General features: G+C 34.4%; 1 protein-coding gene across 1 annotated transcript in view; it reads right to left on the bottom strand.

Moving 5' to 3' along the window:
- N4BP2 (NEDD4 binding protein 2) overlaps window positions 1–26,267 on the bottom strand; it is a 55,956-nt gene that overhangs the window by 21,453 nt on the left and 8,236 nt on the right. The window contains exons 4-12 of the mRNA XM_052642111.1: window positions 23,935–24,059; window positions 21,622–21,710; window positions 18,114–18,190; window positions 13,716–13,868; window positions 9,652–12,023; window positions 8,955–9,040; window positions 8,400–8,445; window positions 6,872–7,068; window positions 807–925 (exon numbers count right to left, since the gene is read on the bottom strand). Coding sequence (XP_052498071.1) covers window positions 807–925; window positions 6,872–7,068; window positions 8,400–8,445; window positions 8,955–9,040; window positions 9,652–12,023; window positions 13,716–13,868; window positions 18,114–18,190; window positions 21,622–21,710; window positions 23,935–24,059 — 3,264 coding nt within the window. The remainder of the gene's footprint in view (window positions 1–806; window positions 926–6,871; window positions 7,069–8,399; window positions 8,446–8,954; window positions 9,041–9,651; window positions 12,024–13,715; window positions 13,869–18,113; window positions 18,191–21,621; window positions 21,711–23,934; window positions 24,060–26,267) is intronic.

The raw sequence follows: 26,267 nt of genomic DNA, 5'->3' as shown, positions 1-26,267 counted from the left end.
AATACAAAGAGCCAAAAGAAGACAGGCAAAAAGAAGCAATTTAATAGAAAAAGAAATCAATGGGAAAAAAGCTCAACCTCACTAATAATAAAAATTTAAGCAACAATGAAATATTTTTCCCACCAGACTGGCAAAAAATTAAAGATTCTTAATGTTCAGGGCAAGTTACACAATCAGTGCATATAAGTAATATGGAAAGCCCTTATAAAAGGAAATTTGGCATTAGCTATAAACATTTTTAGTGTATCTACTCTGAATCAGCAATTTCACTTTTAGAAACTAGCTTACGATAACATTCACCCATGCACACAAAAATGTATGTTCAATGTTGCTCAGTGCAACATGGTTTCCAACTTTTCTTATAGTCAAAAAGCCTATAAACAGAGCATGTTTAAACAAACGACAGTACTTTAAGAAATCACTTTCAGAGTACTATGGAATACTCTATAGACATTAAAAAGAAAAGAGTATTTATTCTGTCACAAAGTATGGACAGAAAAAATAAATAACAGCAAAACTACAAAATAGTATATAAAACACAATCTATATATATATATATAGTCAACAAAATAAACAGGTACACATGTGTACGCATACTTAGTATATGAACACGAGAAAAAATTGAGGAGGAATATGAACCAATTGACAAAAATTCCTCACTTTCTACATTATTGCATTTAAATGGTTTATAATATACCTCTATTATTTTTGTTATCAGAAAAAATAAAAATAAGAGATTAAAATGTATGACATACACTTTCAACCACATCACAACAGAAACTGCAAACAATCCTTCTAGTACTCACTTGTGGTCCTTGAAAATGTCCACCAGGAAATTTTGGTTAATGGCTGGAAATATCTTAAAGAGTTGCTTCTCCTTTAGCTTAGTGGCACAATCTTTCTCAAACATAAGCGTCTCCCTTTTCTAAAACAAACAAAAAAGACAAAACTCATTCTTACTATGGAATTTACAATACTAGTTATGCTGATCCAAAACCATGGTTATTTCATTGCAAAAACACTAATAATTTAAAAGTAACCACAGACTTTCTTCATTGATTAAAGGCTGAAAATAGAAATATAAGTATTCTTGCACTGTTTATTTATATCCCATTTTTTCTAAGTATTCGAAGCTGCTTATTAATACACAAACATAATCACACATATACATATATATGTGTGTGCATGTGTGTATATATATACTCTCACATATGACATATGTGCTGTGTCACTCAGTCGTGTCCAACTCTTTGCGACCCTACGGACTGTAGCCCACCAGGATCCTCTGTTCACGGGATTCTCCAGGAAAGAATACTGGAGTGGGTTGCCACGCCCTCCTCCAGAGGATCGTCCCAACACAGGGATTGAACACGGGTCTCCCACATTGCAGATGGATTCTTTACCATCTGAGCCACCAGGGAAGCCCACATTCGATCATATATTACACATATAAAAAGGGTGAAGTATATACATATAAACAGGATATAAATAAATGAAGAAATCAGAGAGTAGAGAAAATAAAAGTAAGAATACAGGATAAAGCTAACAAGAAAATTAGTATAAATAAATGCATGCTACAAAATCCTGTACAATTCCTAAAGGTGGGTCACAAATTCAGTTCTGAGCTTCTCAATGGCCAAAGCAAACAAGAAAACAAAGATTCTCAGTGTCCATGAAATAAAAAATCAGCTGCTCAGGAGAAGAACAGCTTTTTCTGGTACTGAGACCTGAAAGAAATTTCTCGCATGGGTCCTCATAAAAGGGACACTGTGTGATGCTGTGAACAACGTCCTTAAAAACACATTCTCCTCAATAGGCAGAAACTACAACGTACAAATGAGGTGTAAATTCAGGTTGACAGAAAAATCCACATTAAAAATTTTTTTTCACAAACATATTTATTCCAAAGGAATTGTATGAGAATTGCTAAGTGTTATTTTTTCAAAGTCGTATTTGGATTGTTTAAATTGCCAAACCAAACAGGCTTTTCTAACATGTGCTAATTTAATTCTAATTAAGGATTATAGTAATCATTTGTAAAGGGATTTCTAACTCTAAGACAATTTGTTAACATTATGATTTAACTATGTAATATTTCTGTTTATTCCAAAAGTCCTAGTGTTTAAAAAATAACTTCCTATAAAAGTTCAAAGGGTATCTGAAAATGTAAAAATTACAATAATTTGGGACAGTCCTAGAATAGCTATTGGTTTTGAAACCTAGCCATATTTAGGCCATTTATAATATCAAACAACAACAGAAAAAGAATCACAATAAGCAACAACCTGACCAGTCAAAAAGACTGGTGAAGCTGAATGTATCACATACCACTAGAGTGATGAAAACAAGCCACCTCAAGAATTTTTAATATTTCACATCTTATTTTAAGATATACATTATAATCTGATCTTACTAAAAAATTCAGTGATTTTTTTTAAAAAAAACCTCAGTGATCAGATTTACTAGCATCTGCCAAGTCATAGAGTATCTCTAAACTACAAGTTCTAAGGTCTTATCAATTAACTGAAAACAGCAAGGAGATCAAATCAGTCAATCCTAAAGGAAGTCAACCCTGAATACTCATTGGAAGGACTGATGCTGAAGCTGAAGCTCCAAGACTTTGGTCACCTGATGCAAAGAGTCAGCTCACTGGAAAAGACCCTAATGCTGGGAAAGATGGAGGGCAGAAGGAAAAGGGGGAGATAAAGTATGAGATCGTTGGATCGCATCAGCGACTCACTGGACAAGAGTTTGAGCAAATTCCAAGAGATAGTGAAGGACAAGGAAGCTCGGTGTGCTGCAGTTCATGAAGTCGCAGAGTCGGACATGACTTAGTGACTGAACAACAACAATCATCTTACAATTAATTATCCTCTTCATGCATTATGCCTAATTTTTATTTTATATTCTTTGCTTTAAAAGAATGTAAAGTGTATTTCTCCTTTGGAAAATTCTGAGAAATTACTGAGAAATTTTTCCAGAAATTCTCTTAATGAGTCTCTACTTAAGCAGGAATATCTTTAGGATCAAAAGAGTATAGCTTCTATTATCAAATTCACAAAAACACAAGAAAAATCACTGACAGAAAAAAAATTAAGTTGGAAACTCAAAGAAACTTATTTGTTCATCATTATGTGAAGTGAAGTGAAATGAAAGTCGCTCAGTTGTGTCTGACTCTTTGCGACGGCAGGAACTATACACAGTCCATGGAATTCTCTAGGCCACAGTACTGGAGTGGGTCAACTCTTTCTCCAGGAGATCTTCCCAACCCAGGTATACTAAGAAATAAAAAGGCAGGCTAGAACCATAAACAAAAGTTTCAGCAGCAGAAAACACCATTTCAACAAAAAGTGCCTCATCATTTGAGCGTAAGTTCTAGGCTTTCCTTATATGTAAATTGAAGAGGATATCTGAAACAACACTAAATTATAAGATCCCACTGAAGAGACTGTTCCTTGGATTATATAAACACGTAAAGTTGGTAACGGTAGCTTATTTCCAAATTAATTAACAAGTGAGGAAGATAAATATGAAAGTGGAAAAATCCCATCATTCTTTCTACGCCCCCATTCTATCAATATATATTTCAACCAATATAAAGATGTTTCTTTGAGCAGTCAAATAAGTAGGAAAAAGAGAGGAAAAGGTTGTAAGATCACCAACTAAGAATTTTTTTTTTTCCTTGAGAACTGAACTAATAATCTCTAAGGTCTTTTCCCTTTTGATGAAGAAGCTGACGTTGAACGGTTCTATGAAGACCTACAAGACCTTTTAGAACTAACACCCAAAAAAGATGTCCTTTTCATTATAGGGGACTGGAATGCACAGTAGGAAGTCAAGAAACACCTGGAGTAACACACAAATTTGGCCTTGGAATACGGAATGAAGCAGGGCAAAGACTAATAGAGTTTTGCCAAGAAAATGCACTGGTCATAGCAAACACCCTCTTCCAACAGCACAAGAAAAAACTCTACACATGGACATCACCAGATGGTCAACACCGAAATCAGATTGATTATATTCTTTGCAGCCAAAGATGGAGAAGCTCTATACAGTCAACAAAAACAAGACCAGGAGCTGACTGTGGCTCAGATCATGAACTCCTTATTGCCAAATTCAGACTTAAATTGAAGGAAGTAGGGAAAACCACTAGACCATTCAGGTATGACCTAAATCAAATCCCTTATGATCATACAGTGGAAATGAGAAATAGATTTAAGGGACTAGATCTGATAGATAGAATGCCTGATGAACTATGGACGGAGGTTCGTGGCATTGTACAGGAGACAGGGATCAAGACCATCCCCATGGAAAAGAAATGCAAAAAAGCAAAATGCCTGTCTGGGGAGGCCTTACAAATGGCTGTGAAAAGAAAAGAGGCGAAAAGCAAAGGAGAAAAGGAAAGATATAAGCATCTGAATGCAGAGTTCCAAAGAATAACAAAAAGAGATAAGAAACCTTCTTCAGCGATCAATGCAAAGGAACAGAGGGAAACAACAGAACGGGAGACTAGAGATCTCTTCAAGAAAATTGGAGATACCAAGGAAACATTTCATGCAAAGATGGGCTCGATAAACGACAGAAATGGTAGGGACCTAACAGAAGCAGAAGATTTTAAGAAGAGGTGGCAGGAATACACCACAGGAAGAACGATACAAAAAAGATCTTCACGACCAAGATAATCATGATGGTGTGATCACTCACTTAGAGCCAGACATCCTGGAATGTGAAGTCAAGTGGGCCTTAGAAAGCATCACTATGAACAAAGCTAGTGGAGGTGATGGAATTCCAGTTGAGCTGTTTCAAATCCTGAAAGATGATGCTGTGAAAGTGCTACACTCAATAGGCCAGCAAATTTGGAAAACTCAGCAGTGGCCACAGGACTGGAAAAGGTCAGTTTTCATTCCAATCCCAAAGAAAGGCAATGCCAAAGAATGCTCAAACTACTGCACAATTGCACTCATCTCACACGCTAGTAAAGTAATGCTCAAAATTCTCCAAGCCAGGTTTCAGCAATACCTGAACCATGAACTTCCAGATGTTCAAGCTGGTTTTAGAAAAGGCAGAGGAACCAGAGATCAAATTGCCAACCTCTGCTGGATGATCGAAAAAGCAAGAGAGTTCCAGAAAAACATCTATTTCTGCTTTATTGACTATGCCAAAGCCTTTGACTGTGTGGATCACAATAAACTGTGGAAAATTTTGAAAGAGATGGGAATACCAGACCACCACCTGATCTGCCTCTTGAGAAACCTATATGCAGGTCAGGAAGCAACAGTTCGAACTGGACATGGAACAACAGACTGGTTCCAAATAGGAAAAGGAGTACGTCGAGGCTGTATATTGTCACCCTGCTTATTTAACTTCTATGCAGAGTACATCATGAGAAATGCTGGGCTGGAAGAAACACAAGCTGGAATCAAGATTGCCAGGAGAAATATCAATAACCTCAGATATGCAGATGACATCACCCTTACGGCAGAAAGTGAAGAGGAACTGAAAAGCCTCTTGATGAAAGTGAAAGAGGAGAGTGAAAAAGTTGGCTTCAAGCTCAACATTCAGAAAACTAACATCACGGCATCTGATCTCATCACTTTATGGGAAATAGATGGGGAAACAGTGGAAACCATGTCAGACTTCATTTTTTTGGGCTCCAACATCACTGCAGATGGTGACTGCAGCCATGAAATTAAAAGATGCTTACTCCTTGGAAGAAAAGTTATGACCAACCTAGATAGCATATTCAAAAGCAGAGACATTACTTTGCCAACTAAGGTCCGTCTAGTCAAGGCTATGGTTTCTCCAGTAGTCACGTATGGATGTGAGAGTTGGACTGTGAAGAAGGCTGAGCGCCAAAGAATTGATGCTTTTGAACTGTGGTGTTGGAGAAGACTCTTGAGAGTCCCTTGGACTGCAAGGAGATCCAACCAGTCCATTCTGAAGGAGATCAGCCCTGGGATTTCTTTGGAAGGACTGATGCTAAAGCTGAAACTCCAGTACTTTGGCCACCTCATGTGAAGCACTGACTCATTGAAAAAGATTCTGATGCTGGGAGGGATTGGTGGCAGGAGGAGAAGGAGATGACAGAGGATGAGATGGCTCGATGGCATCACTGACTCTATGGACCTGAGCCTGAGTGAAATCTGGGAGTTGGTGATGGACAGGGAGGCCTGGTGTGCTGCGATTCATGGGGTCGCAAAGAGTCGGACACGACTAAGCGACTGAACTGACTGAATACTAATTTTCAGAATTCCAAAAAAAGTTAAGAAAAAGAAATGCAAAGGAAACCAAATTATCTTACGAATTCAGATAGTTCAGTTCAGTTCAGTCATATAGTTAGATAGGCTGAAAAAGAAAAAAAAATTAAATTCAGAGCAAAGTGAAGTATCTGTTTGAACTTGTCTTATTGAAAAATTAGATAGGAAAAGAAGAGTACTTAAGATTAGAAAGTTTCTAAAATTTTCCTCTAAAAAATTTTGCTTCAAATATGAACTCTTCAATAGCAAAACAGTCATTTATTCTAACTTATGAATGAAATTATCTTCAAATGAAATATTTTTCATGTTTTTCTAGAATGAAAAAATTTACAGAAGTAAAATTATAGACAAGAAATATACATCTGCAAAATTAAATCCAAAACAACAGATTTAACGTAACTGGCTTACTGTTATAGAATGTCAACTAATTTTGCAGAAGTAAAAACCTTTAACTTCAAACTACATTTAAAACATTTTTCAATTTTAACACTAACTTCAATCAGGTTAAAATAGATTCCAGACTACAGAAAGTAGAATCAAATGAAAATCACAAACTAAACATATAATCAAACTAAAGTAAGAAACAAAAGCTTAATATTTATACTAACTCATACCAAATCATGCTTTTCCTGTAAGGCAATTTCTTCTGACATTATTTCTCTGAGTGATACTTTTTTAGTTTGAGTGTTCCAATGATCCAATAAGGGTAGCATTTCAGGTGCTGCTAAAGTCTTCAGTAATTTTTTGCCTGTTCTCTGAGATGATTTTTGTTCTGAATTATCAAGACCAACATGCCCAACCAGGGAAGGATCTACAAAAGCAGTTATCAATAGTGTCAGACCGTGAATAACAAATGTACAAATTAATATTCTGATGTAAATATATACCTCAGACAGACCCAGAAAACATGACTTTTTACTCTCTGCTTATAATACAGTTCGCAAATTTCAAAATATATCTTCACATAATTGTAAGTATGAAATATGTATAAATGTAGGAATAATTCAAATGAGCAACAATCTGAGTATCATTGTAAATCAACCCAATGCTTCCCACTCTTTTTCATATCCCTTCAACAGAGAAAACAGTAACACACATATACATTGACAAACAGAGGAAGCTGCAGCCAGCCAGGAGCGACCAGCTACAGCAGCTGGTCAGCTCTGCCTGGCCACTCTAAGAACTGAAAGGATTAATATTTTTGCAAATCTGTAACCCACTGAAGGCACACAATAAACACTGAACATTGATACTCAAGATAAAGAAGGAACTGAACATTCTAAGAAGTTCATAACAGTAATATTTAATGTATATTTCAGCTTTTCTAAGAGTAACACATTCTGATATATACTTTTGCTCTCTTGGAAAGTGAAGAAAAAGCTAATACTGTCATCTGAATAACTGATACTATTTGGGAACCTCCAGCTCTCAAATAACTTTGGTTCTTGAAGCTACAATACAGGTCTAGATTAAAGTTAAGAATCTTCACTCTAACCATCTTCAGTCTGGAGTCCTAGTATGAAGTGGACAGAAGCATCTAGAGAAACTCAAGCACAAAAGCAGGACCTAGAACAGGTCTGCCACTGTGCACTAACCACTTAAGACACTGCATCTAAGCAATCTTCTGGAATTAAATATTTTCAGTTTGACAGATACACCCAGAAAGCAGGCTGACTTTTATGCTCTAATCATATTAACATCAATAAAAATTTAATAGCCAAAGTAATATTTCAATGATGCTATCAAAGATAGGAATATTTTATTGCTCTCAAATCAGAACAGTTTTCTATCATTCAGAACAAAATCATTAACAGGAAACATTCTGAATATACGCATGAGAGCACACCTAGGTGCTTCATAGCCTCATAGTTGAAAAAAAAATTTTTCAATTGAAGTATAGTTGATCTATAATGTTGTGTTAGTTTTCAGTTATAACCTGAAAGTTAAATAATACCGGGACTTTTTTCCTCTTTAAGTTTTATATCAATATTAAATGTTAAATTTTTTTAAACTTATCTACAAATCAAAATTCTTTGGTAACATATTTTGTGGAAGTATATTTAAAATAAGTTGAAATTCATACACACACATCAAGTTTCAACATCAACGTAAGAACATCAGAAGTGAAACTATGTGATTTACCTTGCATTAACTTGCCAAAAGATACCTCTTCTTGTCTTTGTCGCTCCTAAACACAAAGGCAGAATAGGGGATTGGCAAAAAAGGGTGCATTAGAAAACAAGCTTATGTTATTTTTCTCACTAATCATTTCTCCTTATAAGACTATCAATCATTCTTGCTAAATCTAATAAATCTAGATAAATATAAATTATGACTACATCTATGTATCTTTTCCACTTATAGAGCTCTTATGCTGTAATTTTTTAAAAACTGTTTATGAAACTATTTAGCATTTCAAGTCTTTAAGGAGCAGAAAACTATTTATGATTTTTTTTCCTAAAATAAAAAATCAATCATATTGAGCTCCATCATTTGTTATATAGTTTGGTCAGTCTGGATATAATCTAAAATACTGGAAAGAGAAAAAATATCAGTATTCTGTTAACTGGTAAAATTCATTCTCTCTCAAACGAAAAATTCAACAGAATCTTTCATATAACATAACAGATTGTAATGAAGAGCAAAGGTGACAAAATGGACACAAAAGGAGCTCTTTATAAAAAGAAGCCTACCAACCATTACAGATTCTTTCCATTTCTCATGAATCACTTTAGCCAGATTCAGATCTATATGAACCACACAATCCTCAACTGTTAGGGACCCTTATGAGGAGAGGAAAAAAAGAAAAGAAAATATGACCATTACTCATTATACATTTGCAGAAAACATACTCAACTACCTTACACATCATAAAAAAAAAATCTATATTTTTAATTACTAACCTATGTCTCTAGTTTTAAAACTCTTGGAATATTTTTATGTAACATGTCATTGTATTCACACTTCTTGACAGATGCAATTATACAATGCTTCATATATTTAAGTTATTCATGTCCATTACACTAAATATATTTAATATGTTCACTTCCATTAAGACTTTCCAATAAGTGTGTCCTAAGGAATTATCTTGCCTTACGTGTATCTGGAGTAGCATCAAGGGATTAAAAAGATGTATCTGTGCAAACAAGTATGAGGTAAATACCAGAGAAAATTTTCAATATATGCATGGGATGAATACAAACTCTATACTCTCTGTTTCTTGAAATTATGTATTTAAAAATCCTCTACAAACACATGGTGCCAGAAACAATAATGCAGTCAACAGACTTTTACATTTGTTAACATACAAAATAATTTTAAAATTGAACTAAAACTATCTATATTCTAGTCACAGAAAAATGCACATATAGGTAATAAGTTACTTTTTCCTTACCTGAATCAATACCAACAGGGCCAAATAATTCATTGAGCTGAAAAGCCAGTTCAGGGGGCAATGCCAATTCAAGACAGTCTATGGTCAGAGATTTGGTTGTCACTGGAGTGGGATTCAGTGCCTCAGCTTTATCTTCTCCAGTAACTCCAGCTGACAAAGCACTCCCTGCCATCAGAATTGTCTCCATTTCCTGTTCCTCTTCAATCATAAATTCTTCTGTGTTTGGAAGTTTCACATTGTCCTTTGGAAGAGTTTCATTTTTATTTATTTCAAAAGAGTTAGTAAAATAAATTTCTTCATGTAATTCAAGATTTGAAGCGCTTGATACAGAGTTCAAAATGTCAGACAAATTCAAAGAAGAAGGTATATTATCTCCAGTCTCTGCAACTTCTGAATTCTTTTCCATTTCACTCACAGTTTTAGTGGTAGTAGCTTTTAGAGTATCTGGAAAAAACTGCTTCACATTATATAAACCTGAAAGTTCTGTTTGACTATTAGGAAGTACTTCATTACTATTATTTAGCTCTACAGTAGGAAGTATACTTATTAATCCAGGTTTTTCAGTAGTTATAGCTCTTATTTCTGCCTCCTCTAAGTTTTCCTTTTTGGAATCACAGGTAGACTCTACATCAGTGTTATTGCTTTCAATTCCATGGCTAAATTCTGGTACAGAAAAATTAGAATCCTCTAAGCTTCCTCTTTGGCTAATAATTTCCTTCAAATTCAGTCCCAGAGAAAATGGCCCAATTTGTGCTTCATCGTATGATTTTTTTATATTCTCAAATTCAGTATCCTCACATAATTTGGTTTCAGAATCCAATAAAAGGCTTGTGGCCCAAATAATATCTTTGTTACACCTCTCATATAAGTCTTTTAGGGCTTCTAATGAAAAAGACCCAAATAGTTTACAAAGAATGTTAAGATTTTCAGATTCATCAGCACTGGTAAGCTCACTTTCTTCCACATATGTGCTTTTGTCATACATTACCCTATATGGAATTGTTTCTTGAACATCCAATTTTGTGTTAATATTCAAAGTTTTGGGTTTAAATCCATCTAATCTTCCTGTTAATACTCTCAGAGAATCGGAAACACTAATTTTATTTTTTTCTACTTTCCATAAGAGAGCAAAATCCTGTGGTTCAGTCTGGGTACACATGCCTACTCCTATTCCAGGGGCTCCTTTAGTCTTTTCTTCTGAAAATTCAGCTGAAGTTTGTGGTCCTACTTCTCCCTGGACAGTTGGCACACTACTGATATAAGGAAGAGACAATGTGTGTTCCCTATGAATCTTTTTACTTGGACAAGTCTTACGCTCATAGGTCATTTCATTGGGCAACATTTCAGAACTTCGAGTACAAGTACCCAATGTTTTTAGCTCTTCAGGGCTTGTGCCCCAACAGGCCTCATGTGAAGAGTATAAGGATATTTCATTCATACTGTTGTTGGTTCCAAATTCTAGGTTGGGTTCATTTAAGCCAGCCTTTGGCATTCTTGATCTGTGGTCTCTCTGAGTTAATGAATCAAGGGAAGGCCAGTCACCCACAATGTTGAATGAATCTCTTTCAGTGTTTTTATAAGTATCATATTTACAGCTGTTGAATGATTCCAAGGCATCATCACACTGTGAAATGTTGTCATCCTCTACATTTTCATATGGAAATCCTTGTGCCTGGATACAATCTACACTCACAGATAAACTGTTATCTAATATTTTATGTGACTGAAGGCGATTATACTTTTTGTCATTTTGTACAGATGAGGCTTTTTCCATTTTTCGGTTCCTTTTTGTCCTCTGACCAATACTCTTATCAACTGGCCAGTCACCAACAAAAGACAGCTCGTGTTTTGGAAACTTTTCCAAAGTTGATTTGCTTTTTTGTTTTCCAAAGGCTTTTTTCTTTACTGCCGCTCTTTCTTCCAATATTTCACTAGATAAAGATTTTTCATTTTGACGGGGTACAGGATTTGAAAGACCACAGTCCCCTTGATTATTTTCACCATAACAACTACTTGGTGACATTCTCTCTAACAAACTATCTGCATTGGTTTCACTACATTCTTTTTCAAGAGCCATTTCTACTGGCTCTTCTTTTTCACTTTTGTCTGTAACTTGTACTTCGCTTTCAGAATCAGGAAAGTAAGTGTTTGGAGATTCCTGAATGAAAGCATTCTGAATATTGGGATTCATATCACTTATTTCTTTTTTTCCTTTGTTTAAATCAGCGTTAGGGAGATATGCAATATTCTCAGGTAACATATTTTCTTTGGTCACATCAAGTTTATTCTCTTCAGTTAACTCTAGATGCTTCAAAGACGAGGATAAAACATTTTCTTCTTTCTCAGAAGTAATATCTTCATTGTCTCTTGGGCTGTAAGATTTTTTTTTAAGTATTATAACGAAATCTCTTACTGTTATAATTAGTAATATTAATACTGTTAATATATTTAAACTAAAGAACATTAACATTATGATTTAAACTAAAGAATCTTTCAATTGAAAGACAAGATACCTGATCTTTCCCTAATACATGATGAACACACCCCTTTACTGTAATCCTAACACCCAGCACATCGCCTGGCATACAAGAAGCACTCAAACTGTTTTTTGAATTAAATAATTAACAGGAGATTTTCAGTTAAGGTGTTTATTATGCATTAAATATTAAAGTTAAGATTCTAAATTTGTTCCCAGAACAGGACAACCTCCCGGGCTCCTTTCCAACTTACTTAAGCTTAACACATGGGAAACTAGGTCTGCCTCTGTACCACCTGTCATTTGCTACCAAGGAAAATGCTTAAGATTGATTTACAAAGTCACAAAGAGTCAATCAACATGATTTGCACAATTAAGTCAAATGAGAGATAGGGAGGACAGCTCTCATTTGAGATGTCACTTGCTGAATTTTTTTTTAAACCACGCTCAATGTTATTTTCAGACTCAGAGCACTTTTGCCAAATCATTATATTAATACTTTCAACCTCAGTGCATTTTCCTTATTTGTCAACTCATCTTCCTTTCTATATTGCAGGAGTTCTCAAAGGCCCACCTCTCCCATGAAGCCTTCCTAAGTGAAATCACACCTGACCAGTTTTCTACATCCAGATGTTATTATAAGTCCTTTATAAGTATTAATTCATAATCCTTATGAGATCCTTATAAGCAAAGTGTTATTGCCATTTTGCAAATGAGGAGCTGAAATATAGAGAGATCTTATAATCTGTCAAGATTAAGCTTTGGGATATGAAGCCAGGAAACACAGCTAAGGAGCCCATATTCTTATCCATTTTGCAACACTGCAGCATTTATGAATCTTCTTTTCCTAACTCCTTTTCAACAGAGCTTCTCATCCCCTACCATCAAAAAATGTGAGCATTCAGACCTCATATATTTAAGGCTCTTCTTTCCTCACCTACTTATTCAATTGTTTATTTGCCCTAAATATTTTTTAACAGAATCAGTACTATCCTGAACTACAAACTTCCAAAGGCTATGACTTGTATTATTTAATCAAAGTATACCATGAATAATAAATTTTTATGATAGCTTGAAAGTATTTTTATTAATATCTAAGAGAATTAAGAAGTAATGTAACTACAAAATAACAACAGAGGGTAGATAAGGTAACAGATAAATACTGCAACAGCAGCAAGTTAAATAAAGAGGACAGGAATATTCATAGCATAAAGATGGACCTACATAAATCAGAAGACAATGAAACTCCCACATATGTCATCACTCACATAAGCTTTTACTTCTCTTGCTAACCATAAGTATCCTGCTCTAGGTAAAACTATACCTGAACCTTATAAACAACAAATGCCTAACTTATTTTTACATTTATATCACAGTGATTTTAGAAGTTTCAAAATTATCTTTTTTTTTTTAATTTATTTTTTCTGGGCTTATGGGATCTAGTTCCCTGACCAGGTATCAAACCTGGGCCCATGGCAGTGACAGCAGAGTCCTAACCACTGGACCACCAGGGAATTCCTTCGAAATTATCACACTTTTAAAATTAGGTTTTCAAATTGAACTCTGGTACATAGAGACTTTAACCTACCTAGTACTTCTGTCACAAGAATATGCACACAACTCAACACGTTCGATTTTTTCTGGAACTGAAGAACTCATGATTATTGGCACTGAAACAAAACGTTGATAGTGTTCCAACATTCTTGTTATTTTTTCTTTGCTTATCCCATGAATATTACGCCTAAAAATTCCAGGGGGGAGAAAGGGAAGAAGGAACATTACTAATGACATTTTTTTTTAAATCAGCTCATACATTGTCAAAAGAAAAAATTTCTAATATGTAAAAATATCAAAACTGGTTTATTATGACACAATTAAACTATTTAATTTTAATTTTCATTTTATTCAGGATGTCTTAAATTACTATTTTCTTAATCATGCCACACAATCTTTTCCAAACATCCTTTATCAAGTTAGAAAAAAACAAGCAAATCTTAATAACTTCAAAAGAACTTATTCACAAGTGCTATTTTAAAAAAAAGTCATAAGAATATGGCCATCGTTTTAATTAATTAATTACTAACTAGTGACTAAAAAAATTCTACTCAGAGGCTCTTACTTACATCAGTACAGCAGACAAGATGTCCCAAAGGACTCTCCTATTCCAATAAAATTGGACCCCATATAAATTATACACACACTTTAATACATCTTAAGTTTAAGCAAAGAGAAAAAAAATTCCTATTTGAAGTTTCTGGATGTCCAAATATGAAATCGGCTATATTTGTGCTTTCACTCATTGTAGCTTATTTCTTTGTTTTTGTTTATAAGCTCGTATACTTAGCTGAATCTAATATATGGGAATCCTTAGGCCTGAAAGTGAGGGTGCTTTCATTCATACAGCATCAGGAGTTGCATCTGCCAAGAGGCAAGATGGTATGCTTTAGTTCTTTAAGAGTTTTATCTTAACGAAAACATCTCAGTTGCAACTCTTCTATCTCAGGTTGGATCCAAGGTTTAGTGTCTGGATCCTGGGGGTAGTATCAGCATTTGCCAGCTGGGCAAATCTGGCTTTCATATTTACATACCTCCATCTTGTCTGGTTTCAGATCACAAAGAAGCAAAGAGATAGAAAATATGAAAGAGAGGTTAAGAGACGTAGACATAGAGGACAGACCAAAAAGGTCTAGTATGTATCTATCTGAGTCCCAGAAAGAGAAGAGAGGACACATGGGACAGAAACAATTTAAAGAAAAATGGTTAAAGAATTTTCCAGAACTGATGAAAGACATCAATCTCCTAATCTCACAAGTTCAACAAATCCCAAGCAAGATAAATAAGAAATCCACAACTAGAAACACAGTACTGAAATTGTCACTCACCAAAGATAGAAATCGTATTAAAAGCAACTAGAAATTTGATAAACAAATTATCTACAAAGAAAACAACCATTAGAATTATACCTGACAACAATAGTAATGGAATCCAGAAGACAGTTAAATGTTATCAATAACAGAAACTGTAAATCTAGAATATATACACTCAGCAAAAGCTTACAAGAATGAGCACAATAAAAGAACTTCCAGATTAAAAAAAAAAAAGTTTGACATAAAGCATGCCTAAATTGTAAAAGAAATTCTAAAAGATGAATGAATGTCAAGCAGAAGAAAATTCTCAGATGAAAGGCCTATGATGAAAGAAAAATTAAGCACAAAGCAATAACTAAATGAGTGAAAACAAATACTACCTGTACATTCTAGACAGTCAGAGCCTGTAAGCTGGAAGGGAGGTAAATTATCAGAGTTAATATGTTTGAAAGTTCTTGTATGTGGGAGGAGGAAGGCTAAGAAAATGGTTTAACTTAAAAGTCTGCACAATGAAACTTTTAATGTATCCACTAACAAACTTAAAATAGTATATGTAATCTCCAAACTAGCAGAGAAGGAAAAAATGAGCAAGCAAATCTGCATTCAATTTTTAAAAATCTGAAGTAAGGCAAGATAGGAGGGAAAAATCAAATAATTAATTTTCTGTGATAGGAAAAAATAAATCACAAAAAATGTGAGATAAATAAAAAGTACATAGAATGAGACAGTAAGAAAGAAGACCAATTATATGAATAACCAAAATAACTGTAAAGAAACTAAAATATCAGTTAAAAGCTAAAGACAGAGTGAATTTTTTAAAATCCAGCCATACTGGTTATAAGAGATACCCCTAAACATAAAGATACTGAAAGGTTGAAAGGAAAAGTATAGAAAAATTAATAACACTCAAATACCAACTAAAAAAAGCTGGTATATTTCTATTTATATTAGACAATTAGATTTTATGACAAAAAGTAATACTAACAAAGGATAAAAGCTTCAATTAGAGTGATGCAAAGACCTTAAGATTATATGGACTTCAAAAAATATCCTCAGCATATTTACAACAAAAATAGAATTATAGGGAAAGACTAATATAATCAACATAATGGTGGTAGAGGAAGATTTCAACACACCTCTCACAGTAGATTTTTCTCATCCCTCTCTTAAAGATTAACCCATTAAGCAAAATTCTCAAAAAAGTAAAATTACATATAATGTGAGCAAATGAATAAGCACGATTTAATGATATAGTAATACACTGTAACCATTATAAATTCTTATCAAGCAAATATAAACATTATAACAAACTGATAATGAACTAGTAAAACACATCTTTAAAAATATCAGAGAATTAGTTTGATACAAACCACACAATCTTATCTACTGCAGTAAAGTTGAAAATCAATTTTTTGAGAAGATAAATTTTATATTCATCTACTCAAAAATTCAAAATATAGTTCTAAATAACCCAAAGGTTAAAGAATAAAAAGAACAGTAATGCAAACTAGAAAATAAATGCTTAAAAGAAGATATTACACAGTAAAATTCTAGGAGCAGCTAACATGGTAGTTAAGGAAATATAAAGCATTAAATGCTCATACTAGAAAATGACCTGAACTTTCAGTTCAAGCCTTACAAAAATAACAATAAACAAAGCAATAGTTTTTTTTTAAACAAAGAAAGTAGAATAAAAGAGAAGCAGAAATGAATCAAACATAAAACAAACATAATAGAAAGCTCAACAAAGCAGAGATGTTTATTTGAAAATGCTAATAAAAAATCTGATCTCTGGTGAGAATAAACAAGAAAAAAAGACACATGTAAACATATTAGGATTAAAAAGGGGAACTAAGTAAAGATGTAGCAGAGATTTAAACTTGAGAATATCAACCATCTTAATAAAAAGTCTTAATAAATTTGAAAACTTTGGTATAATGGATAAATTCCAACTGAAACTTCTTACAAAGAAAATACACAATACAGACAGTTTCATAAGTAAATCCTATCAAACATTCAAACTTACGTAACTCAGATAAAAGAGAAAATACTTCCCAACTAACTCTATGAACCTAAAACCATCATACCAAAACCAGGCAAGACAGGGCAAAGAATAAAAACTGTAAGTCAATCTCACTCATTCATGCAGATGCAAAAATCCTAAACAAAATATTAGAAAACCAAATCTAGTAATGTATCAAGGGGATAATAAAAAGGAATAAAATACTGATACATGCTACAACATGGGTGAACCTTGAAAACATTATGTTAAGTGAAGCTGCCAGACACAAAAGTTCACATGTGATTCCACTTACATGAAATGTTCAGAACAAGTAAATTAACAGAGACAGAAAAGCAGATTAGTGATTGCCAAGGGGTAAAGTGGAACTGGGAGAGACTAGCAGTAGCAGGTACAGGGTTTCTTTTTGAGGTGATGAAAACATTCATTAATTAGATAGTGGTGATGGTTGCACAATGTTGTAAATATCCTGAAGACAAGATGTCCTTCAGTTAGTACTGAAATCAGTTCAAATTACCAAGAAGAAAATACCCTGACCCCTATGGGAATACAAAGCACAAAACAAAACACACTGTCCATGTCCTGAATAACATTTTCATCCAAATTAAACAATTAAAGAAAAAAGTATAATCTTGTACCTTTACAAGATTATAAAGCAGAGCGAGTAGAGAAAAACCCGAACAGCTAACATTTGCTACCCTTTCTGTTTACACGTTCTCACTTCCCTCCAGCACTGTAAGTTACCAGGCAGCTACAATTTGTTCCTTCCAAGTGGCACATAGTTCAGGTTTGCCAAACCCTAGTCTCTTCTAGTTTCAGATAGTGACATTATATTTTTAATAAGTAACAAAGTACTGGCTATATAAGACAACTGGAATTTTTCTGGTTATTAACCCAATTTCAGAATAAACAGATACAAATTCTTCATAAACTGAAAAAGAGAACCTACAGGCAATAAAAAATCCGTCAATTTTTAAGTGGCAAAGCCACAATCTAATCCATTTTGTTTTATTCATTATTTATAAGAGGAAAATAATCTAGATGGACTTTCTATCACTCTCACAAAACTAAAACATTTTATATAAGCTCCAACTTTTACCTTGCAAGTTCCTTCGGTTTGAATTTCCACCATGTATCCGGTTCCCGGAAAAGGACTTTATATTTATGTTTTTGAGACTACATACAAAAAAGATAAATGCATTTTTAAATAATTACTTTCATGAAATTAAATTTTTCCCAAATTCACAGCATGTTAAAACTGAAAGAATATAAAAGATTATCTATCTTGATGAGTGTGTTACCTGGCAAGATGAAGTCTCTTTGATCCAACAACAAACTTCTAGAAATTTATGCTACTGATAAAAACTTATGTCAGAGTGCAAAATTATATATACAGCAGAATATCTAATTCATCATTATTTGTAATAGCAAAAGAATACACACAACTCAGTGTCTATTAATATTGAACTGGCTAAATAAAGGAGGATATAGTCATACAATGAAAATACATACAATGGCTTTTAAAATCCTCTATGTGTTATTGAGAGAATGTTCTTAATGTAAATGTTAAGAAAGTAAGATATAGAATTTTCACTAAAATAAAAAAAGATTAATCTGCATATTATAGAAAACTTCTGGAAAGAGTCTCAAAAATACTATGAAAATCATCTACCTCAAGGGAACAGGACTTTAGGCTTTCTTTTTTATGGATTGAATACCTATCAGAATATATACATGACTTTTATAATTTTAAAACTATTTTAAATGACAACGCATTCTTTTTTTTTTTTTTGGCCACATTGCACAGCTTGAGGGATCTTAGTTTCCCAAGCAGGGATTGAACACGCACCCTCGTCAGTGGAAGCAAAAAGTCCTAACTACTGGTCTGCCAGGGAATCATGGAATTCCCAATGACAGCTATTGGGAAACTATTTTTCAAAACTCTAGTATTTTGGCACCGCAATGCCAAAAAAAAAAGAGAGAGAGAGAGAGAGAGAGAAACTATTCTACCTGAACTTTTTCCATCTCAACTGATGTCAATCTTCAGTTACACAGGCCAAAACCCAACTTGATGCCATACTTAATGCCTCTCTTTCTTTCACATCTGTATCAATCCAATAAGAAATTCAATTGGCTCTACTTTAAAAATATATCCAGAATTTAATCTCTACTCACCATGACCTTCACTGCTACCATGTTGGTCTGAACCATGTCATCTCTTACTTTAACTACCACGACAAGTCTCCTTCCTGCTTCCATTCTCCCCGACTCCCAAGTCTGTTCTCAACACTGCCCTACAGTGATTCTTTTAATAGTCAGATCATGTCACTACTCTGCTCAAAACCCTGTTATGAACTAATGAATTTATTCCCTCAAATCTTGTATGTGGAAACTCCCATTCCACCATGTGACTGCTTTTGGAGACAGGATCTTTATGGAAGTAATTTAGGGTTAAATGCAGTCAAAAGTTTAGGGCACTGATCTGGTAAGATTAGTGTCCCTATAAGAAGGGACACCAGAGAACTTGCTCTCTCTACCATGTGAGAACACAGCAAGACGGCCACGCAAGAAGAGAACTCTCAACAGAACTCGATCCTCCTGGACCTTGATCTGGGACATCTAGTCTCCAAAACCGTGAGAAAATAAGATTCCTCTTGTTTAAGCTATCCAGTCTATCGTAATTTTTATGGCAACCTGAGCAGACTAATGTATCTTCCATGTCACTCAAGGTAAAATCCTAAGTCCTCACAGAGACCTACGCATAAGCCCTTACATAAGTCTGCCCTGCCATCTCCCTGACCACACCTCCCACTATTGATCCCTTCAGTTTTATGACAAGATGTCAATAGTGGTCATTGCTATTCTCTGTCATTCTGACAGAAAAGTCCAGGGGTGGGGGAAAAAAAAAAAGAAAAGTCCAAAGATCAACCCAGACACCAAGGTAGGTAGTGACATGATACCCTGTAATGAGCCTGCTCACTTCCATCTCCTCACCTCAGCACCAAATTTCTATAACTTATTCAATGGCCGGCAATAGTCCAGGTCTCTAATTACCTAAAGGGGTATATTTAGCTCTTAGAATCAAATTAATTTTAAATGCACACATACAAACAGAGAAAAAGAGACTAAGCATTTAAAGACTTTTTCAACTCCCATATCAATGGACAAATCTTAACAATAAGTTATATTACTTAAGAGGATTCTGACTTAGGTCAACCAATACGACAGCCCACAAGGGAAAATACTACTTTGCCATATTTATATTTAGCCAGTAGAAACTAAGCTACTTGACTGCTCCCTATTTATCCCTAACTTACTATTTTAGCTACTTTTGTGAATGACAGTCAAGATGGTAATAGACTATTATCTCCAATCTATCCCTCTCTTCTATACTTTTCATTATCTTAATAACAAATGAAGCAAAAGGTGATCCTCTTCTCTACAGTAATTCATGCATCTACTTCTTTATGAAGACAAAAGCATTTGGCATCTAAGATAAACAGGAGTCCTTCATATCTCTAAGTAGAGTTGGAAAGAGTCAAGGAATCAGCATTGGAAAAAGGATTTATATTTTTAATTATTATATAATAAATAAGGGAAAAGATAACATAGAAGGCTGAAGTCTAAATGAAAATCAGAAACATATAATTTGGGGACTTCTTTATTTTCTACATAGGAAAATAAAGTATTAAAAAATTTTCTAAGATGACAGCAGGGAGCTAAGAAAAACTTACAGAGGAGTCAAGTAAGGTTAAGGGGGAAGTACGTCCCTGTGGTAAATATATTAGTCTAGAAATTAGGAACTCCTAAGGCCAGAAAGTGAACTGAATTTCAGCTCCCAAAGAAGTCTGTTTCCCCTACCACGCTGCACAGAAGTAAAATCTCACTTGCTTTCAAAGGAAACATAATTTTCTTTGGCAAAGTAAAGAATCACACCTTCAAAACAGTATAAACACACTAGACACAGTAAAGGGGGTATAAGCTGGATGTGTTAAAAATACAGAATAGCAAGTATAACATTCATTAACTAAAGAAACAAGCTGAGCTTCAATGTGCCAGACATGTGCTAATCTTGGGAGAATAAAACAAATAATACACATAGTCACAAAAGCTTCACTCATCAATTTACTCAACAAATATATATTCAGTATATGCCAGTGCTATACTTTGTAGATTCAATGATGAATAAAACAATAGCCCTACCCACAAGAAAAACAGATGGCTTAAAGCCAAATTCAGCCCACCAGCCAATATCTGAACAGATTAGGAACTAAGGATATATATATATATATTTATGTTTAAAGGATTGTTTAAAAAGAATATGCAACAGACTGTGGCCTGCAAAACCTAAAATACTGACTATCTGGTTTTTGCTAAACAAAAATTAGTCAACTCATGACCTACTGATAAAAACAATGTACTTAGTGCTGTAACAGAAATAAGCCAGGGTGCCATGAAAGAAGAGTGCCCAAGTCAGCTTTTTAGTAATGAATGAATGCTAACTTACTAAAAAGTCAGGACTGTTTGCTTGAATTCACTTAAGTATTAGTATGCCCCCAAAATTCCAAACCCACTATTAAAGACTTATGACAATTTATGGTACAAACCAAAGCAACATATGGCTTCATTTCCCATGCCTGTAGGTTTGTATTATCTATTATTACAGGAGACACCTTCTTCTCAAATGCTTCTTTTGCTGCAAAACAGAAAATGAGAAATCACTTTTAATAACAGTATGTTTTAAAAATCTAATCTTATTGATTAGATTTGAAATTTCATAATTTGAAAATCATAGATATGTGCTAATTTTACTCACAATTCTACTTCTAAATACACTGAAGAAGGAAATGGCAACCCACTCCAGTATTCTTGACTGGAAAATCCCATGGACAGAGGAGCCTGACGGGCTACAGTCCATAGGGTCACAAGAGTCAGATACAACTTAGCAACTAAACCACCAGTACTTCTAAATACTATTTTGAGTATATGAAAAACTAAAGTACAGGAAAATGCTGAATAATAAATCTTAAATACTAAAATTATAATCAGAAATTAAATAAAAACTGTCTGGTCTAAGTTTGATGTGTATATTAAATGTATAGTCAGCATAAACGGGGGGGGGGGGGGAGTTTTCATTAAAACCAATAAAAAGACAATAATCCAATTTAAAAATGGCAAAAGATCTAAACAGAAAGCTCTCCAAAGGAGATAAACAAGTAGCCAATAAACAGACAAAAAAATGGTCTACATCATTAGCCATCAGGGAAATGCAAATCAAAACCACAATGAGATACCACTTAACACCCACCATTAGGATAGCCATAGTTCAAAAGATCAGATTAAAAAAATTTTTTTAATTAAAAAAAAGACAAGTGTTAGTAAAGATGAAGAGAAGTTGGAACTCTCATAAACTGCTACTGAGAATGTAAAATGGTGCTCTTGCTTTGGAAAATAGCTTGGCAGTTCCTAGAAAGGTAAAACATAGACAGGTATACTCAAAGCAACATTATTCATAATAGCCGAAAAATGAAAACAATACAAATGTCCATCAACTAATGAATGGATAAATGAAATGTGGCATATCCACATAATGGAATATTATTCAGCCATATAAAAGAATGAACTACTGATACTTTCTACAACACAGATGAACCTTGAAAACATTATGCTAAGTGAAAAAAAGCCACTCACAAAAGACCACATATTATATGATTCTACTTGGATATAATGTCCAGAATAGATAAACCTATGGAAACTGAAGCAGTGGTTGCCTGGGGCTGGGAGAGAGTTAAGGAGAAATGAGGAGGGATTGCTAATGGGTACGGGGTCTTTCTGAAGTGATAAAAATGTTCTAAATTTGATTGTGGTGATGGTTGTATGACAAGGAATATGTTTAAAACTATCTGACTCTTATCTCACTCAATAAACCTTTTTTAAAAAGTTCTGCCAATTAATTTCAAATTATTATTGCTGCAGTTGTTGTTACAGAAAGGCAAGTTGAACTACTACTGATAAGCACTCTTCATTCTCATTTAACCTTTATAAGAATTCTGGGGGTTTAGTACTATTAAACTCTTTTACAGATGAGGACACAGAATCCTGGAGAGTACAAATAACTTGCTTAAGATCACACAGCTGGTAACTGGCAAATCCAAGTCTGCACTTGATGACATCAGACTGTTTTATTTTTGTGTTGGTATTTTCATATTCCTGATTTTCACTTTAATATTTAGTTCAAGAAAGAACATAGAAAAATTTAACCATGTCTAAAGATGACAGACTCAAGAATAGCCTTCATAGTGCATTTATCACAAAAGAAAGGCTAAGTAAAATACTGTCTATATGTCTTAACAAGAATTTCCCGTATAAAATTCAAACTATTCATAACTAAACATTTCATGATAAAACCATCTTCAGTGAATAGTTGCACAACCTTCCTGCTGGTTTAGTTTGAGGGAAGTCATTTTCTACTCTCACACAATCCTATACAAAAATTAAGCCAATCTAGGGAAGACTAGTGGTTAACAATGCAAATTCTATTTTAGGAAACTGGAACCAGAGCGTGCCAGACAACTGTAACCATCTTGAGCTATTTCCAGACCAATGTAGAAAATCTGACTAACTTCTGACAAGATCTCCACTGACTAAATAAAACTTAAACATTCCAGGCAATGTTCTAAGCCATTTTACAAAAATTAACTCATTTAATCCTCATCACAGATCTATGAGACTACCTCCTCCACTTATTATGTAATAAGAATTGCTATAGTTATAATTTTATCTATATTATATAGTTTTAATTTAGAATGAAAGTTAATTACAACTTAAAAGTTGTATGTCACTCAAAATAAAAACACTCGGCAGATTTTTTCCTTTATATTGCTCTTAATATTACCCATCACCTGATGTCTAATCCTTACCACGATTCTGGTTCCATTCATGTGCTTCTCCTAAGTATCTTACATCAAACTGATATTGTCCATTTATGTAAAAATAATCATCAGTACTAAGAATGACTCCACTTGGATTATCCTCTTGCAAAGTCCTGTGAACGATAAATATAATTATTTTCATTAATTTTTCTTCTAAATTCTCTCTCCTGATTTTTGCAAGGTCATAATCCAAATTAAAAATTCAAGTATCATTATTTAAAAGAATAAAGACACTTTATTTCTCAAACAAATCACACTGAAAATCTCTAAGCAGAAGTCTGACTCCCAAGGAAACCGACCTGAGGCAAGTCTACTTTGCTTTATGTACATTATTATTTCAGAAACTTTTAAAATATATTATGAAGTCCTTTGTCCTTACTATAAAGGTATGAAGGTTAGCACAATTTTAAATATCAAGAAAACCAGTAACTAACAATGCTTCAAAATTCTTATCAATCACATGCATCTCCCTCATCTGATCACTTGATACACACAGATCTACCTTACCCGCTCTAAGCTGAAGGTCACTTCCAGGTAGGCAAGTACCTTGATATTTAATTCTACTTCAAAAGCAGAGGAAACTCTTAGACTATTAATTTAATCAGCTCAATTATACAAAGTTAAGGACTTCTCTGGTGGTCCAGTGGTTAAGAATCCACCTGTCAATGCAGGGGACATGGGTTCAATCCTTGGTCTGGTCCAGGAAGATTCCATGTGCCACAACTTAGGGCAACTAACCCCATGTGCCACAACTACCAAAGTCCCAAGGCCCTAGAGCCCATGCTCTGCAATAAGAAGTCACTGCAATGAGAAGCCCATGCACCGCAACTAGAGTAGCCCCCACTCACTGCAACTGGAGAAAGCCAGCGTGCAGCAATGAAGACCCAATGCAGCCAAAAATAAAATTTTTAAAAAAATTTAACAAATAAATAATACAAAGATAAGATAGTTTTATAGGGGTTTTCTGACTCCTCTCTTTCTTTTGGCCACATGTGCTTGCAGGATCTTAGCTCACCAACCAGAGACAGAATTCAAAGTGTGAAGTCTTAACTACTGGACCATCAGGAAAGTACCCCATCTCTCTTTCTTGACTCTGGAATTTATCTTCTATATATTTGAGATACATGTAAAAAATAAGCAAAGAGAATCCACAGAGACACAACAGTGCTACCCTCTTGACATATACGTATATGTACAACTGATCCACTTTGCTGTACAGAATAAACTAACAGAAAACTGTAAAACAACTATATGCCAATAAAAATCCATTTTATTTTATTGATTTTATTGTATTGGAGTATAATTTATTTACAATGTTGTATTAGTTTCAGGTGTACAACAAAGTGAATCAGTTATGCATATATATATATATACACACACACTCAGATTCTTTTTCGCATATTAAAATATATCTTTTGAATTAGATTTTTATTAGTATCTACTAAGCAAAAATGGGATTCCCTAATAGCTCAGTTGGTAAAGAATCCGCCTGCAATGCAGGAGATCCCTATTTGATTCCTGGGTTGGAATCCGCTAGAGAAGGGATAGGCTACCCACTCCAGTATTCTTGGGCTTCCCTTGTGGTTCAGCTGGTAAAGAATCCACCTGCAATGCAGGAGACCCCTGTTTGATTTCTGGGTTGGGAAGATCCCCTGGAGAAGGGAAAGGCTACCCACTCCAATATTCTGGCCTGGAGAGTTCCATGGACTCTGTAGTCCATGGGGTCACAGAGTTGGACACGACTGAGCTACTTTCACTCTCACTTTAAGAGGAAGAGGTGCTGTTTTAATCCCTGAGCATCCATCCCGTAAATTGCACTCACTTACACTGCAGTGAATGCTCACTTGATCTCACTTTCTAAGACTCCTATATTTATCTTCTTCTCTTTTATCTCTAAGCTTTCCCCTCTGACACTTCACATCTATCTCAGCTATCTTTTTAATTTTTAACCACACTTTAAAGATCCCTTTTCAACTGTTACCCAACTTCTCTCCTTAACTGCTTTAGTATAAATGCTTCTTTAATGTCTTAAGGTCTTCCACCTTTCCAAGGCAACAAAACTATTTTTCAAGACAGCCATTCGTGGCCTTCTTTCCAATAAATCTGAAAGTCTTTTTTCATCTGTCATTTTCCTTGGGCACAACAGCTTAACACTGTTGTGCCACTCTCTCTGAGAAAACTCAGCTACCTATCTCTGCCCTTCCCAGTTATTTCTCTCTTTTCATTCAAATTTTAGCAAGCTCCAACTCTGTGACAAGCATTTCTTTCTCTTCCTAATCTCTAACTGTAGCTGCTTCTGGCTCTCAGGCCTCTGAAACCTA

The sequence above is a fragment of the Budorcas taxicolor genome, chromosome 6, assembly GCF_023091745.1.
Source record: "Budorcas taxicolor isolate Tak-1 chromosome 6, Takin1.1, whole genome shotgun sequence".
Classification (NCBI taxonomy): Eukaryota; Metazoa; Chordata; class Mammalia; order Artiodactyla; family Bovidae; genus Budorcas; species Budorcas taxicolor.
The sequence above is the reverse complement of the archived record's forward strand: the minus strand, read 5'-3'. Positions and strand labels throughout refer to the sequence as shown.